Source organism: Magnolia sinica, chromosome 4 (assembly GCF_029962835.1).
Source record: "Magnolia sinica isolate HGM2019 chromosome 4, MsV1, whole genome shotgun sequence".
Lineage (NCBI taxonomy): Eukaryota > Viridiplantae > Streptophyta > Magnoliopsida > Magnoliales > Magnoliaceae > Magnolia > Magnolia sinica.
Window position 1 is genome coordinate 1,564,242 of NC_080576.1, and position 15,467 is coordinate 1,579,708.

Below are 15,467 nucleotides of genomic sequence, written 5' to 3' on the forward strand. Positions count from 1 at the left end.
AACTTTGCGACGCACACAATGCAATCCTGAGTCCGTTGGAAATGTACTGGGGAGTAATGTGAATGGCCCACAGTTAAATGATGCAGGTAGAAATTAGTTCGCTTTGGGGACTTACGATTAGAGGTGTGCATTTGTAACCCGATCCGGCCCGTTCCGAACAGAATCGACGGCCAAGATCGGGCCTGATCGGATTGTGGTTTCTAGATCCGATTTTTTTCGAATCAGGTCCGGATAAACCTCTGTCCGGACCGACTCGACCCGGATACCCGAACCGATGGGACCTAAACCGCACTGAACAGACCCGAACCGATAAACAACGGGTAGTATAAAATATATTTTTTATTTTTTACCATAATTTTTCTAAAAATGAATGGACGATGTGAATAAAACATATAAATTGCATAAAATATGTTGATCAAGTCATGAGGACCCAGATGAAGGGAAAAAATAAATATAAGCTTGATCAAAAACTTTTATGGCCTACATAACGTTTTTAATGGTCAAAATTCATTCACCACTGTTTTCTATAATGCGGTCCACTTGAGATTTTAATATACTTCATTTTTTTTCTAATGACTTAAAATGATCTATAAAAATAAATGGAGGGTATGGATGAAATACATACATCATGGTGGGGCCCACAGAGGACGGACGTCCGGTGGCCAAAGGAGTAGCCCGTCCGTTTCTGCTTTCCAGTACAGCGTACAGCTGCCTCTCGAGCTGCAGGTGCTCCTCGAGCTCCGTGCTGTACGGACGGTTCAAAGGAGATCGAAGTTATGGCCCCACAGTGATGTATTTATCATATCTACACCGTTCATATGCTTTTAGAGATAATTATAGAGTATTATGCAAAAAATAAATAATATCTAAAGATCATGTGGCCCACACCACAAATAGCAACAGAGAATGATTTTCACGGTTAAACCATTCGTGTGGTCCACTCGATAGTTAGATCCGTCTTATTTTTCGTCTCAAGCCTTAATAAGAGCTTGGAAAATGGATGAACGGTTTTGATATAACACATGTCTTATGGTTAGATCTACAAACCTTGCCCCCTTATATTAAAAAATTACCCTATACAGCCTGCTTGCGTGAAAGGTAAGCAACTTGGTTTTCGTGCCCTGCACCTCAGAGATTCAATAAAAACGTTGTATACGCTTAGATTGGAAGTTCTTACATATTCATGTGGGGCTCACCTTGATGTGTATGTTTTATCTAAGCCGTTTATCAATTTTTACATATTATTTTAGCCATTGAATACAAAAATTAGATATATTAAAGATTAAAGTAGACTACATCAAATGAAACAATTAAATTAAATTTATATATCCGAATTTTACCCCATCCGATCCGACTCGGTTTTCCTACCCGAGTCGAACACTGTTCGAGTCGTGGAAACCCTGCATCGGATCTGTCCGAATCATGTGGCCCGGATCCGGGCACGGATCGGATCGAATTCGAGTCCAGCCTATAGAATTTTGGATCAGGTCGAGTTGAACCTAATCCGATCCGATCAGGACCGATGCCCAGCTCTACTTACGATCCATTGAAATGGTTCATTGATTTAAACCGTCCATATGGACCCTATTCGCAGGGATAGACGTTGGATCCTGAGTGGCGATTGAAGCAAAATGAACTCGTAGAAAGGTTACCTGATTTGTAGATTTTAATGCAAGGGTTCATTTGGTTCATGATATCTGGTGCAACATAACACACTCAAAGCCCTTAAAAATTCTTCAATGGTCCACGTTCAAAGTAAAAGGAGCCGAAGATTTGAAGTCTAGGATCTTCTAATGTGACAACTTTTTGGTCATTTAATGCAGGCCCGGGAGTCTGGATTTCAGATCAGTGGGCTGAAATGTACATAATCCAGCCATCCAATTTTCACATATGTGCATGTCGCTCATTCGACGAGCCTAAATTTTTGGCCAGGGCACTTGGCCGAGTAATTTTCTAACCATCGAATTGGTGGCATGAATAGATGGCTAAGGTTTGGCTGGGCCTCGTCTGAGCCCAGTCTGTTGTTGCCTGTGGAATTGTATTGGGCTACGGACTGGGCTGAAACTGAACGCCCCTTATCATGTTGGATCTGCGGTTGTCTACTAAAATGCATGAGTAGGCCCAGTCCACTGAATAAATTAAAATTTCTGGGGCTCGACATTTACGTAATGATTCTGTGGAGGCTTATTGGGTTTTTTTTTCTTTTTCTTTTTTTCTTTTTTTTATACACACGCACACGCACACACCCCCACACACGCACGCCGTGGGATTTCACCACTGATGGGTACTCGAACCCTTGACCCAGTGTTGAAACTTCAAGGAGTCTACCACCCGGGTAAGAGTAAGGACCCGGCTTATTGGGGATTGTTGTCTCGTTTGAGTCAGACGCGACTCATTCGAGTCAACTCGGAATCGGGCAAGGCTGATATGGTTTGATATCGTAACTGACGAGTCCGCCTGAAGCCTTTGACAGCTTTTTGCATGCGTTTCGGCACGTGACACATCATTTCTCATGGGACACGTAGCATAGACATGCATAGGATCCAGACCGCTCATCTGGTTTGCTGACCATGTATAAGCCACACCCTTAAAAACATGGTACTTGGATAGTCATGAGAGGTCAATTTGAAGAATGAAAGAAGCCTATCCACTTATGAACCCGTTCCTTGCGACTGAGTTTGGCTCATTTATGGTCCAGCTGACAAATGGTGGTTTGAATCTTGCACATATCTGTCATATGTAATATTGATGTAGAAATCTGGACGTCCTCCTTAGACCATTTGTTACCTAAAAGATAAGACAAATGGAGACCCAATCTACTGCAAGAGACCCTCCGATGCCAAAGTCAGACAGACAAGATAAGTCTAGTAGAATGTAGGGTTTTTGGGAGTAGTTTGTACATAAAGTTGTGCGTACCTTTCATCATTAGGAATGCTCCTATTTAAAGTTGAAAGAGGGCAGTGGTGTACATCACTATCTTCATACTTAATAGGTGTGTGTTGTAAAGGAAACCATATCCATCGGAAATATCTCTTGAGATCTTCGGCTGAGATCTCAGGCAGATGTGTGTTGCAGTCGTCTCTCGAGATCCTAGACTAAGATCTCGGATATGTATCTTCAATAATATCTACACAGTTGAAACCAGTAAAACACGTAATAGGAGACCAAGGTGGAGAGTCCAAGGTGATTTACACGGCCGTTCTGAATGGTAATTTGTCAAACTGGATTCTCTAGTGAGTCGTGGTCAAGTTTTTCCTTGGTATCGAGCAGATTGCCAACTTGCCCTTGAAATTCATGTCCGAGCACTGAGACCGAGCTCCTTTCCTTAGTAGAATATAGATGGGATCGGAGATGACCATCCTCTTCATCTTACCTCATGGAACAAAGTTTCTCTTAGTGTAGCAGCTCGGAATCTTGATTGTGCAGGGTCGTACCTTAGGGCCCTCACCAAAGATGTTCCTAGCAGCAGCTCGAAAATGGATAGGACCATAAAAGGACTTGACATTTGATGAGAATGTAGATACTTCATCTCTTAATAAACGAATTTGCGTAAGTTGTTTTTCCGGCAATGGATTATTGCTTTCTGATTGTTAGAGGGCTTCTAGTTGTAACTAGTATTGGCTGACCGTGCGATGAGCACATAAGTCTGATCTGGCCTCTCTTTCTTAGACAGTCCTTTTTTACCCATAACATGTAACATGGTTTTTAAGCTTCTAAAATATCGCAGCATGCCATGACATTCCATTTCTTTTTCTTTCTTCGTGGGCCACTCCTATCTGATCACCTGTCAACCAACTAAAATGTGGCCCTCCTTGCGATATGATAAAGCAGAAAGAAGGTTCGCAGGCATATAAACCATTCGAGAGCTATTTTATACTTTGGCCGATGATGGTTGATGCGCAAGCATTGTATAGTACTTGTGGGACGATCTTAACTCTGTTGATGGAATTTTTTTATTTTTTTTTTTTGAAAATTGAGAATTTTATTAAAAGAAAAGGAAAAGGAATAAAAGAAGACAGACAAGGAAAATCATCAAAATCAGCAAAAAGAAAGAAAACAAACTAAAAACAACAATGCTAGACACCCATATGGACTCCAGAGAAGCAACAAAACCCAGGACCAAACCCAAACAACCAAAAAGACTACAAAGCACCCAATCTATAAGGTAATGTATGTGTTATATCATTTGGTTACCCGATTTGTAGATTTTAATTCAAGGGTTCATTTGGTTCATGACACCTGGTGCAACATAAAGCACCGTAAGCCCTGAAAATTTCTTCCATGGTTCATTTTCAACTATACACGCAGGGTCCACATTCAATGTGAAAGGGGCGGAAGATTTGGGTTCTAGGATCTTCCAAATTTGAAATCTTTTTGCCATTTAATGCAGGATCAACGGTCTGGATTTCAGATTGGTGGGCTGAAATGTACATAATCCTGCAAGCGTACATATGACTCAATTGATGAGTGGAGCATCATAAAATTTTAGCCAGGGCACCTGGCCCACTTATTTTCTAACAATCGAATTGGTGACATGAATGGATGGCTAAGATCTGGTTAGGCTGCACCTGAATGCCTTGTCAGTTAGATCTGAGCTTTTGTCTACTTAAATGCATGAGTAGAACCATTCACTAGCTTCATGGAAGAATACAATATCATTGTTCAGTGCAGTAAGATGGTGTGACAGAAATGTATTATTTTATATTAATTAATAGATATTGTTTGGAATATGATTAGCAATTACACCTTATTCAAATTAATATGCGGTGATGTGCTCTTCACAACTGCTTAAATCTTAAACCAGGTTGCATTCCGACTGCAATTAAAAAGGAGGGCGTGGGACACATGTGAGAGATTGTTAACAGTTGATGAAGAATGTTGAATGTTGGTTTTTTTTGTACATGCGACCCGCCTCATTAGTGGATTTGACTGACTTTGTGTATGCACTTCTACATTGTGGGGGTGGAGGTGGATATGTGGTGTTGCCAACACTCCCGTGGTGATATTCACACCATACATTCATTTATTTTGCTGACTTATTTTAAGGCATGAACCCAAAGGCAAAGCAAATTTAAAGCTCAAGTGGACCACCCAACAGGGTAGTGATTGAACGCCCTCCATTAAAAACAAACTTCTTGAGGCCACAAAAATTTCAGATCAAGCTGATATTTGTGTTTTCCATTTATCTAGATTTGTAGGTTTGTGTGACCATACAGCAGGTTAGATGGAAAATAAACATTTTAATGAGCCTAGAAATGATTCAATGGTGGATATCATTATCCCTATTATTTCTCATAGTATGGTCCACTTGAGCTTCGAATCTAATTTATTTTTGAATTCATGTCATGAAATGAGATGACAAAACAAATGAAAGGCATGAATATAAAATGGATGGACGACGCGTGTGGATATAAAACACATATTATGGTGGGCGCCACAGTGCCCAACACATCACCACACCACTAATAGGGGAGGTGTCAACCAGAGTTTCACCACACCACTACCAGAGGAGGTGCTTGTGGTAGACTCACAAAAATTTCAACGCTAAGTCGTACCCTTTGTGGTGAAATCCTACTATACATTGTGTATGAGTGGCTGTGAGCGGGTGTGAAAATAATAATAATAATAACTGTGGACCACACCACCTAATGGGCCCTGTGGGGGTGGCCTGACGAGTGGCTTTGATCTTTCACATGTTTGACATATTGGCATGCATGCAAGTGCATCTGCGACAATTCCAAGTTGGTGACTGACCCTTCCTGCGAGACTTTTCTATGCACCCATGTTTCATACAACTCATGCATGATGGACATTTTTATTTTTATTGGTGGGCTTTCAGAGTTTCCAAGTTCACACTATTTGATGATGGCCTGTCAATTGAGCTTGGACAGTTGATCATTTACCTCTTCCCACCAGTCAATAGTTCCATTACTATATGACTTTCAAGATCTAGCCCATCCACATTGGGACCCACAATTGGACTGCCTTGATTCACTTGTATACATACTCTATTTAAAGGAGGGAGAGTAGCAACATTTATAAAGAGAAATATTCACATGCAATGTTAATTAATGTGCTCCAAGTGCTATATTTTCATCTTTTTATATATTTCAGCGTTTGGTTTCTTAACTCGCACTTTACCCCTTAAAAAAACAGAACTACGCTCTATCACGCAGTCCGCAAATATGTGTTGAATATGGAAGATTGGTGACTTTATAATCACCGCCCTTTTTTTTCCATTTTAATAGGTTTTCAAGGTAATTGAACTGACCTACTTTTAGTCCAGAGCATGCTCATGGTAGTCCAACACAGCGGATGCCACGTGTGGGACCGTGGATCAAGATGGTCCAACTTTGGACGGTCATGGTTCAAATGTGACACAAATGGGATGAACCTAAAATCTAAATGGTGACCTTCAATGGAAGGTGAAATGAAAATCTAGCTGATGGTTAGCATTCCATGGGAAAAGAAAGAGTTAAAGTGAGTTAGATGATCCTATCCATCCAATTCGTGTCATTCACTTCTCAAATGCACGAGAAAAGAAAGTAAGAAAATAAAAATAAATTAATTAATGAATGAAATAAACGAGTTCACAACCTTTTAAATAGGGGTACCAAGTAATGGGAGAGGAATTAGTAAATTTACTTTTTATAGTAAATTTCCTATATGGCTTAACCACATTATTCTCATAATTATTCTAAGCACTTTTCATGTTGGACACAACTCCTGAAGTCCAATGGACAAAGAGTTATAATAAAAATAAAACTTACTATTTATATTAAAAACAGAACAAAATATAGAATTGTACCATAGAAATGATGAAATTTTGCAAATCCTACATGTGGTCAACCCGGCTTTTGCCATGTTGGTTGGCTAAAGTAGCTCATTTTACCACAGAATTATATATTTTACACCCGATAACTCATTCTTGATTGTGAGATACACCCGATCTAAGGTCCGATGGTCCGGATCACTTCTGTCGTCAACTGGGTCTTTTCTTATCCATATCCGCTCTACATCAATGTGCCGACACATATGGTCTATAAGGAAGAGCTGCATGCCTTATATGGATTTCCTACGACACATATCAAAAACATCAAGATCGTGGGTCACATGGCCACTAATGGAAAATTTTTTGTTGAATTTGAATGGATGACTTTTACCATCTTAGCTTCTCATTTGATTGTTATCAAAAGATTCCTGGGGTCTTCTATTCTAAGTAATTTTTAAATAATAACAAGTATGTGTGATGAACCCAACAATACAGACGGTTTGGATTTGTGAGAATTCGTATCAATATCATGTGGCTGTGTGCACGATCATTACTCGTAATGTTGCTGTTTTGACACTACGCAGACAGCACCGTAGAAGTAGCTAGTACTACCTACCCACCACGAAATCGGATTGCGTACTGAGTTACTCAGTAGGCTCTTATCCTACTGAGTAAACTTGGTTAGGCCCACCGTGAATGTATCTGGTGTATCCACGCCATCCATCCATTTTTGCATCTTATTTTAGTAGTTGAAACCAAAATTTAAGCATACCCAAAGATCAAATTGACCATACCATACGAAACAGTTGTAGTAATGATTTCCACCGTTGAAACCTTTATTTCTCATTGAACCTGTTCATGAGATAACACAAACATGGATGAAGGGAAAACACAAATACAAGCATGATCTAAAACTTCCGTGGCCCCCAAGAAATTTTCAACGGTAGATGTTCAATTCACATTGTTGCCTGTGGTGTGGTCCAATTGAGGTCTGAATATACTTCAGTTATAAGCTCAAGCCTAAAATTATCCGGTAAAATGGATGAACGGAGTGGATAAAACACATCAATTACTGTGTACCCCAGAGAGTTTACTCAGTACGCTTAGCGTAATAAGTTACCCAGTACGCACCCACCACCACAGGGGAAAAAATATATAAATTTTGAGTTAAATAACGCATTATATGCAAGCACTAAGAAAGCACGTGGCATATATTTACTCAAATAAAGCCCGAGTAGGTTTTGCATCCAACTGTCGCCATCTCATAATCCCACCCAAAACTTAATTTGTTTTAATAATCCTAACCTTTGATCGATCCATGGACACTTATTCGTGAAAAGAGGACCGTCGAATAAATATCAACCAATCTGATATTCCGGTAATTAAATAAGTGTAACTTTTTGTTCATGATACACGTCTAATCGGCAGATACTCTGGTAGAGTGTGATGGATGATACGCAGGCACTTACAAGAATATAAATGATTAGAAGGGGCTTCGCCGTGTGCGTGCAAACGTAACCACAGATCTGAACCATTCATTAGGCAGGGCCTACTACGAAGAAGCCCTCGCTATAACTATATACCCTCGCGTCGTAGACCATTCCGGATTTTTGTCTACCCCTCATACGACAGCGGCCCACCTGACCAGTGGAGCGACCTTATTATTGTCGACGGTGGACCAGAAAGAAAACCATGGCAAGTCAACCATCCAAATAAAAAAAACGAGGTAGAAACGGGCCCCAGTCTTTTCCTATAAAGGAAAGAAGTGCTAAAGCTGCCATCACAACAATTTGGAGATGGATTCTTCTGTGAATAAAAAGCCTCATGCCATACGCATTCCCTACCCAGCACACAGTCATATCAACGCCATGATGCAACTAACCAAGCTGCTACATGCAAGAGGCTTCTTAATCACCTTTGTCCACTCCGACTTCATTCACAGCCGTCTCTTGAATTCCAAAGGCCTGGACACTCTCGACAGCTCCCCAAGTTTTCTGTTTGAGACCATTCCTGATGGTTAGCCGGCATCAGATGATAGGCGTGACATCTATGCACTCACCGATTCACTCCGAAAGGTGTTGGGCCGTTCCTGATGACCTTCACCCAGCTGGTTGCTGAAGAGGTGGGTGTTCCTGAGTTGCTGTTTTGGCCTACTTCCGCAAGCACTTTAATGGGTTACTTGCACTACCAATCTGGGTAGTAATGTGAACGGCCCACAGTTCAATAATGTAGGTAGAAAGAATTTTTAGTGTTGGCGGTCCATCCAAATGGTTCTATATTCTCTTTACTACTATAAATAAGATATTATCCCATGATCCCCTCATCCTCAACATGGATGGCTCCCAGCGCTGACTGTGTAGACCCCAGTGGTAAGGATAGACGTTGGATCCTGAGTCGCCATGGAGGCAAAACGAGCTCTAGAAAGGTTACATGATTTATAGATTTTAATGCAAGGGTTCATTTAGTTCATGATATATGGTGCAACATAACATACCCTAAGCCCTCAAATTTTCTTTATTGATTCACTTTCAATTATATACGCAATCGTCCACATTCAAGGTGAAAGGGGCCCAAGATTTCGCGTCTAGGATCTTCCAATGTGAGAAACTTTCTAGGATCTGAGCCCATCTGCAGTATGCCGGGATTGGGCTGAGGACTGGACTTAAGTTGAATGCAATGCAGGTTGGATTGGGCATGTGTCTATTTCACGACTCACATGAATCCACCCGAAGCGTTGCACAGCGTTTTTGTGGCATGTAGTCTACTTGAATGACTAAAATGGATGCAAAACATGGAAGCCACTATGGTGGGGCCCACCATATTCACGGTCATTTTTTCTAGGTGAAGCCCTGACGCACATACGTCAGGCGTGCACCATATTTTTTTGCCAGGACGCACACATAATTCACGTGTGATGGACTTCTTTCCTTTTTCTTCTGTTTTTTTTTTATAGGCTTTCAGTTTCTTGCTCAGACTATTTGATGATGGCCAGTCATTGCGGTAGAAACGAATCTCTCGCGTCTCCTATAAAGGAGAGAAGTGTAACGCTAGCATCACAACAATTTGGAGATGGATTCTTCAGTAGCCCACAAGCCTCATGCCATATGCATTCCCTACCCAGCACAAGGCCACATCAACGCCATGATACAACTATCCAAGCTCCTACATTCAAGAGGCTTCCATATCACCTTTGTCCACTCCCAGTTCATTTACAGCCATCTGTTGAGTTCCAAAGGCCTGGACACTCTCAATACCTCTCCCAGTTTCAGGTTTGAGACCATACCAGACGGTTTGCCGGCATCAAATGATAGGCATGACATATATGCCCTCACCGATTCACTCCGAAAGAAGTGTGTTGAGCCGTTCCGTGAGCTTGTAACAAAACTCAATAGCTCCTTGAACACACCCCCTGTAACTTGCATTGTTGCGGATGGCATTATGACCTTCACCCTGCAGGTTGCTGAAGAGGTGGGTGTCCCTGAAGTGCTGTTCTGGCCTATGTCCGCCAGTGGCTTCATGGGTTTCTTTCAGTACCGCGAGCTAATCCAAAGAGGTCTCGTGCCTATGAAAGGTATTGATTTTGTTTGGATCATCTTCCCTGATCCACTTGTAAATATTGCAATGCAATTAGATCCATTTGGCCTTAGTTTTCAGGCCCAATAATTATTTGGGCGCTTTGAAGGCTCGTGTCAGTAGCCATGGATACTTCTTTGGTCTCAAAATTCGCCAAGACTGGAGTCGCACCCTACTCGAATGAGTCTTAATTAAAACCATGATGGTATTGAAATGATCAATGGATTCACCAAGCCAATTTCAGCCTGTTCATGCTTTGGTTTGGATTGTGGGAAAAGATCAAAGACTTATATCTAATTATAGAATTCCAGTTTTTAATTCCTTAGCTGGATACTAATATAAAATTACATGATATATTCATTCGCAGATGAGAGCTTCCTGACAAACGGATACCTTGATACCCGCATCGACTGGATACCCGGCATGAGAGATATCCGTCTCAAGGATATCCCTTCCTACATTAGGACAACGGACCCCAACGACATCATGCTCACATTTGCAGACAACGAAGTGCAGAACAGTCGCAAGGCTTCCGCAGTTATCCTCCATACCTTCGACGACTTAGAACCCGAGACTCTACATGCCATCAAATCCTTCCTCCCCAGACTCTATACCCTCGGCCCATTACCATTGCTTTGCCGCCAGATAGTCGAAAACGGGCTTAATCGGTTCCAATCCAGCCTATGGAAAGAAGAAACAGGATGCTTGGAATGGTTGGATAAGCAAAAGACCGCTTCCATCGTCTATGTGAATTTCGGGAGCTTAGCAGTCGTAACGGACGAACAGTTGAGGGAGTTCGCATGGGGGCTCGCGAATAGCAAGCATCCCTTCTTATGGATCGTCCGTCCCGATGTTGTGATTGGCAACCAAGCAGCTTTGCCGGAAGAGTTCATGGCAGAGATTGAAGGCAGGGCAATTCTGGGTTGCTGGTGCCCGCAAGAACAAGTCCTTTCCCACCCGTCAATTGGAGCCTTCCTAACACATTGCGGTTGGAATTCGATGATGGAGAGCATATGCGGCGGAGTGCCGATGATCTGCTGGCCTGTTTTCGCTGACCAGCAAACGAACTGCCGGTATGCCTGTAAGGAATGGGGGATTGGGATGGAGATCGGTGACGCCGTAAATAGAGAAGAAATAGAGGGTATTGTGAAGGAAATGATGGCAGGAGAGAAAGGGAAAGAAATGCGAAATAAAGTCATGGAATGGAAACAGAGTGCTGAAAATGCTGCTCAAGTGGGAGGATCTTCATACACTAGCCTCGATGCACTGATTGACCAAGTCCTTCGACGGACAGACGGGTGATCAGACGGTTGGAAATGTCCTGGGCAGTAACGTGAACGGCCCACAGTTCAATAATGTAGCTAGAAAGATTAGTTCACTTTGGCGACTCACGGCCCATCCAAATGCTTCCATATTCGATAAGATATTATCACATGATCACCCTCAACATGAATGATTCCGAGCGCTTACCACGTGGAACCCGGTGGCAATGATAGACGCTGGATCCTGAGTCGCGATGGAGGCAAATCGAACTCTTAAAGGTTACCTGATTTGTAGATTTTAATGCACGGTTCATTTAGCTGCTGATATCTGCTGCAACGTAACATACCCTATGCCCTTAAAATTTCTTTAATTGTTCACTTTCATTTATACATGCAATTGTCCACATTCAAGGCGAAAGGGGCCCAAGATTTCGCGTCTAAGGATCTTCCAATGTGAGAAACTTTTTGGTCTTTTAATGCAGGCTCGGGACTGTCGGATCAACGGTCTGGATTTCAGATCGGTGGACTGAAATGTACAGTCCTGCGAACATTAATATGCCACTCATCCAATTTTCTCTTACAACTCATCTGTTGAGGAAGAACTGAAAGAACCCACCCTCTCTCTTCTTAGGTCTTGGTTATGTACGATCGTAGTCGATCTAAGTTATTTGATTCGAATTCAGCCGTACAATAAATTTTATGGCACACACACACATCACACGTGACAAAAAATAAACCCAGTGCGAACAAGAGGCCGTTATCTCCAAAGGAATAGAGGTACTGCTTGTGGGGCCTGCATAAAGGTATCTGTAAAATACCGTAGAAGTAACAACCCCGTCCCTTACCCTACCACTAGATACTTAAGAATAAAACAAATCAATGGTGAACGTTCAAATAAAAAACATGTTAAATATTTAAAGATTAAAATCTTTCAATCTGAGAGAATTTTGACCCATCCCCATTCACAGAGGGGGCCATCAGATTGACGGTCTGGATCACTAGAAAATTAGACATAAACAGCACCAATTCACAGTTGTTGATGAGCAGTATTTAGGGAAACAAAGCTGTAGACGATAATAGATGGATATGGGTCAAGTTTCACGAGTCGTCGGTGGATCATTTCAATGGTGCAGCTTTGCCTACGTGGCCACAATGGTGGAGCCCACCATATTTATGGTCGTTATTGCGTGTGAAGACCTGACGCGCATGTACTCTGTATGCGCGTGGGGCACACATGACTTTTTTTTTAAAAGTAAAACAAGATATTATTAAAATAACGGGGCGGAAATCCTCGGCAAGGGTAGCAGATTGGATCGGGCTCCAGTAACGCGCCATTTTGTTGGCCCACAAGAGACTTGCAAAGATGGGCCTACCAATCTTCAAAAGGTTGTCATGTCCGACGTGAACATCACCGCATTTACCGACCGTCAATAACACCAGTTTTACAATAAAGTCGTGTACATGAAACGCTCACATGCGAACCAGTTTCGTACGTATTACATACAAACTTTTTTGAGAACCCATCACACGTGGTGTGGATACAAAATCTGAACCGTTCATGTGAAGCAGCACCTCGTGAAACCCCCCTGGACCAAGTTTTACTTTGATCTAAAACTTTGATGGGCCATGAAAAATGAAAACAGTTTCCTCACTTGGTTTGCATTTCTCTTTGCTATGGCCCACCAGAATTTTAGATCAGGGTGAAAATTTGTCATAGGGGGTTTCATGGGATTCCACATCACATGGACCGTTCAGATTAGACACCCATGACACGTGTGCAAAGGTGCGCACGTGCGTAGGTGCGAAGGGGAGCGTGACTCTATATATATATATATATATATATATATATATATATATATATATATATATATATATATATATATATATATTAGGTTTTTGAAAATTGATCCTAAGTTTATTAGAGTAATGAGAGTATACGTATAACTTACTTTTTATGATAAGATAGAAGATAGTAAGAGGAACTATTGGCTATCTCTATCTAAGTTTAAAATTTGTAGGACTATTCATTTCAAAGCACACACTTGAGAAAGAATTAGAGAGAATATGAACCAAGAACATCCACCTCGTTGGGATGTATTGAGTGATGATTGAAGCCGTTCATCATCAACTCTATGATGGTTTAGAAGAGTGTCGTGCATTGTTGATGCAAAAATCTGGTTTACCCTTGTCGAGTTCCGAGCACTCGCGCGTCAAGCTTTGTGAGCCTGCACAAGATAAGGACAAAGGAGACCCTAACTAGAGTAGGGGACCCTCTGATGTCAAAGTCAGGCTAAGAATCTGGGTCTAAGTAGTATAGCTAGGGCTTAGGGTATGAGATATTACGTATATGTTCCTGTCGATATGTTCCCTATTTATACCTTTTGGTTGGAGTAAACGTGCCCGTCAATCTCGGCCGATCTCTGCCATTAGGCGAGAGCTACGCGTGCCCTGATATCAACTGTTATCCAGAGATCATGCACCGGATGTGCTCTAGACATGTGTTACTGAAGTTAACTCCTTGGCGTAATCATCGGTCATGTTCTCATCCGAGTCGACCCTAAAATATAAGCTTCACTCACGACCATCCGAGCTTATCGGCGAGTTGATCCTGGTTGGAGCCAACGGATCGGGTGTATAATGGTTTCTTCCGAGTTCAAGTCAGTGTCAAAGCTTTACAAAAGAACTTGAAAGCCCAACCTAAATTGTTATGACTAGGTCGGTGCAGATGAACTACTATCAGTCCAAGGCTCTGCTTGTCGCCTTCTCCAAGTTGACCTCTGTCGGGTTCGACTCAGATTTTCCGATAACATGCATCATTATATCAGCTTGGCTTAAGTGACATAGCTAATCCAACTTCTAATTGGTGGGTGTTTGGTTGATCATAACATTGTCTACTTTAAGTATTTTGCTATTTTAGTTCTTGAAATCATAATCATTAATTTGATTCCAGGTAAGATTAACAATGTGGACCCACCACATAGTCTAAGTGATATCATATAAACTTGGATTGCAGAATTGAAAAGTGTCAGACTATGTATCAAGTAAGAAATTGAAATTGCTTTAACTATAAAAACATTGATGATGCAAACATTGAAAGCTTAAACCTGTTTGAATACGCATTTTGGGATGTATTGTATCGTATTAGAAGTTATGATTTGACGTTTACTGTGTTTGGATTGGAGTGAATAGGAGTTGAATCTCATGCGTGTGAATACAAACTCCAACCAAATTTTTGAACTGACGGTAGAGTATTCTCAGTGGGTTCTGTTGCCATCAATACTTCGTATTTATTGCGCTGTATTCGGTAGCGGAAGAAAGTTTGAAATTTGTACGATTACAATATATCTGGTATCTATGCGGTGTAAGATCAAGACCGTTCATTTGTTACGTGAAAATCATCTGGGCTAGAAGTCAGAAAGTTCCATACATCAAACAAATCACCTGACCCAAATAAAATTGTACAATACGCAAACATAATACGTCCTATCCAAACATTGATCTGTATAATGTATTGTATACTATGCCAAACAGTACCTCCTATCCAAATATTAATTAGTATTTGATTAATTTGGATGTATTCTGAAAACCGTCCAATGTATACGTAAATAGTACCCAAATACAATACAATACTATACGCGAATCTAAACAGGCCCGGGGATGGATATTATGGTTGAGTGGACACCACTAGACCAATCTCAAATTCGTGCATAAGGGTGGTATGGTTGGATTGTAATACATGAACTTAAAATTCCTAGGTTCCCAAATCTACGCATCTAAATCCAAAACATTGCCTCAGGGAAATATTATAATCCATTCCATAGGTGTACTCTTGAGGTCCCAAAGGACAAAATCAAATGAGA

General features: G+C 41.3%; 1 protein-coding gene across 1 annotated transcript; it reads left to right on the forward strand.

The window, feature by feature from the left end:
• Window positions 1-9,706: 9,706 nt before the first annotated feature.
• On the forward strand, window positions 9,707-12,011 carry LOC131242101 (7-deoxyloganetin glucosyltransferase-like). The gene is made up of 2 exons (XM_058240503.1): window positions 9,707-10,343; window positions 10,713-12,011. Exons 1-2 carry the CDS (start codon window positions 9,842-9,844, stop codon window positions 11,645-11,647), a joined length of 1,437 nt encoding a protein of 478 aa, XP_058096486.1. The 5' UTR covers window positions 9,707-9,841; the 3' UTR covers window positions 11,648-12,011.
• The last annotated feature ends 3,456 nt before the right edge of the window (window positions 12,012-15,467 follow it).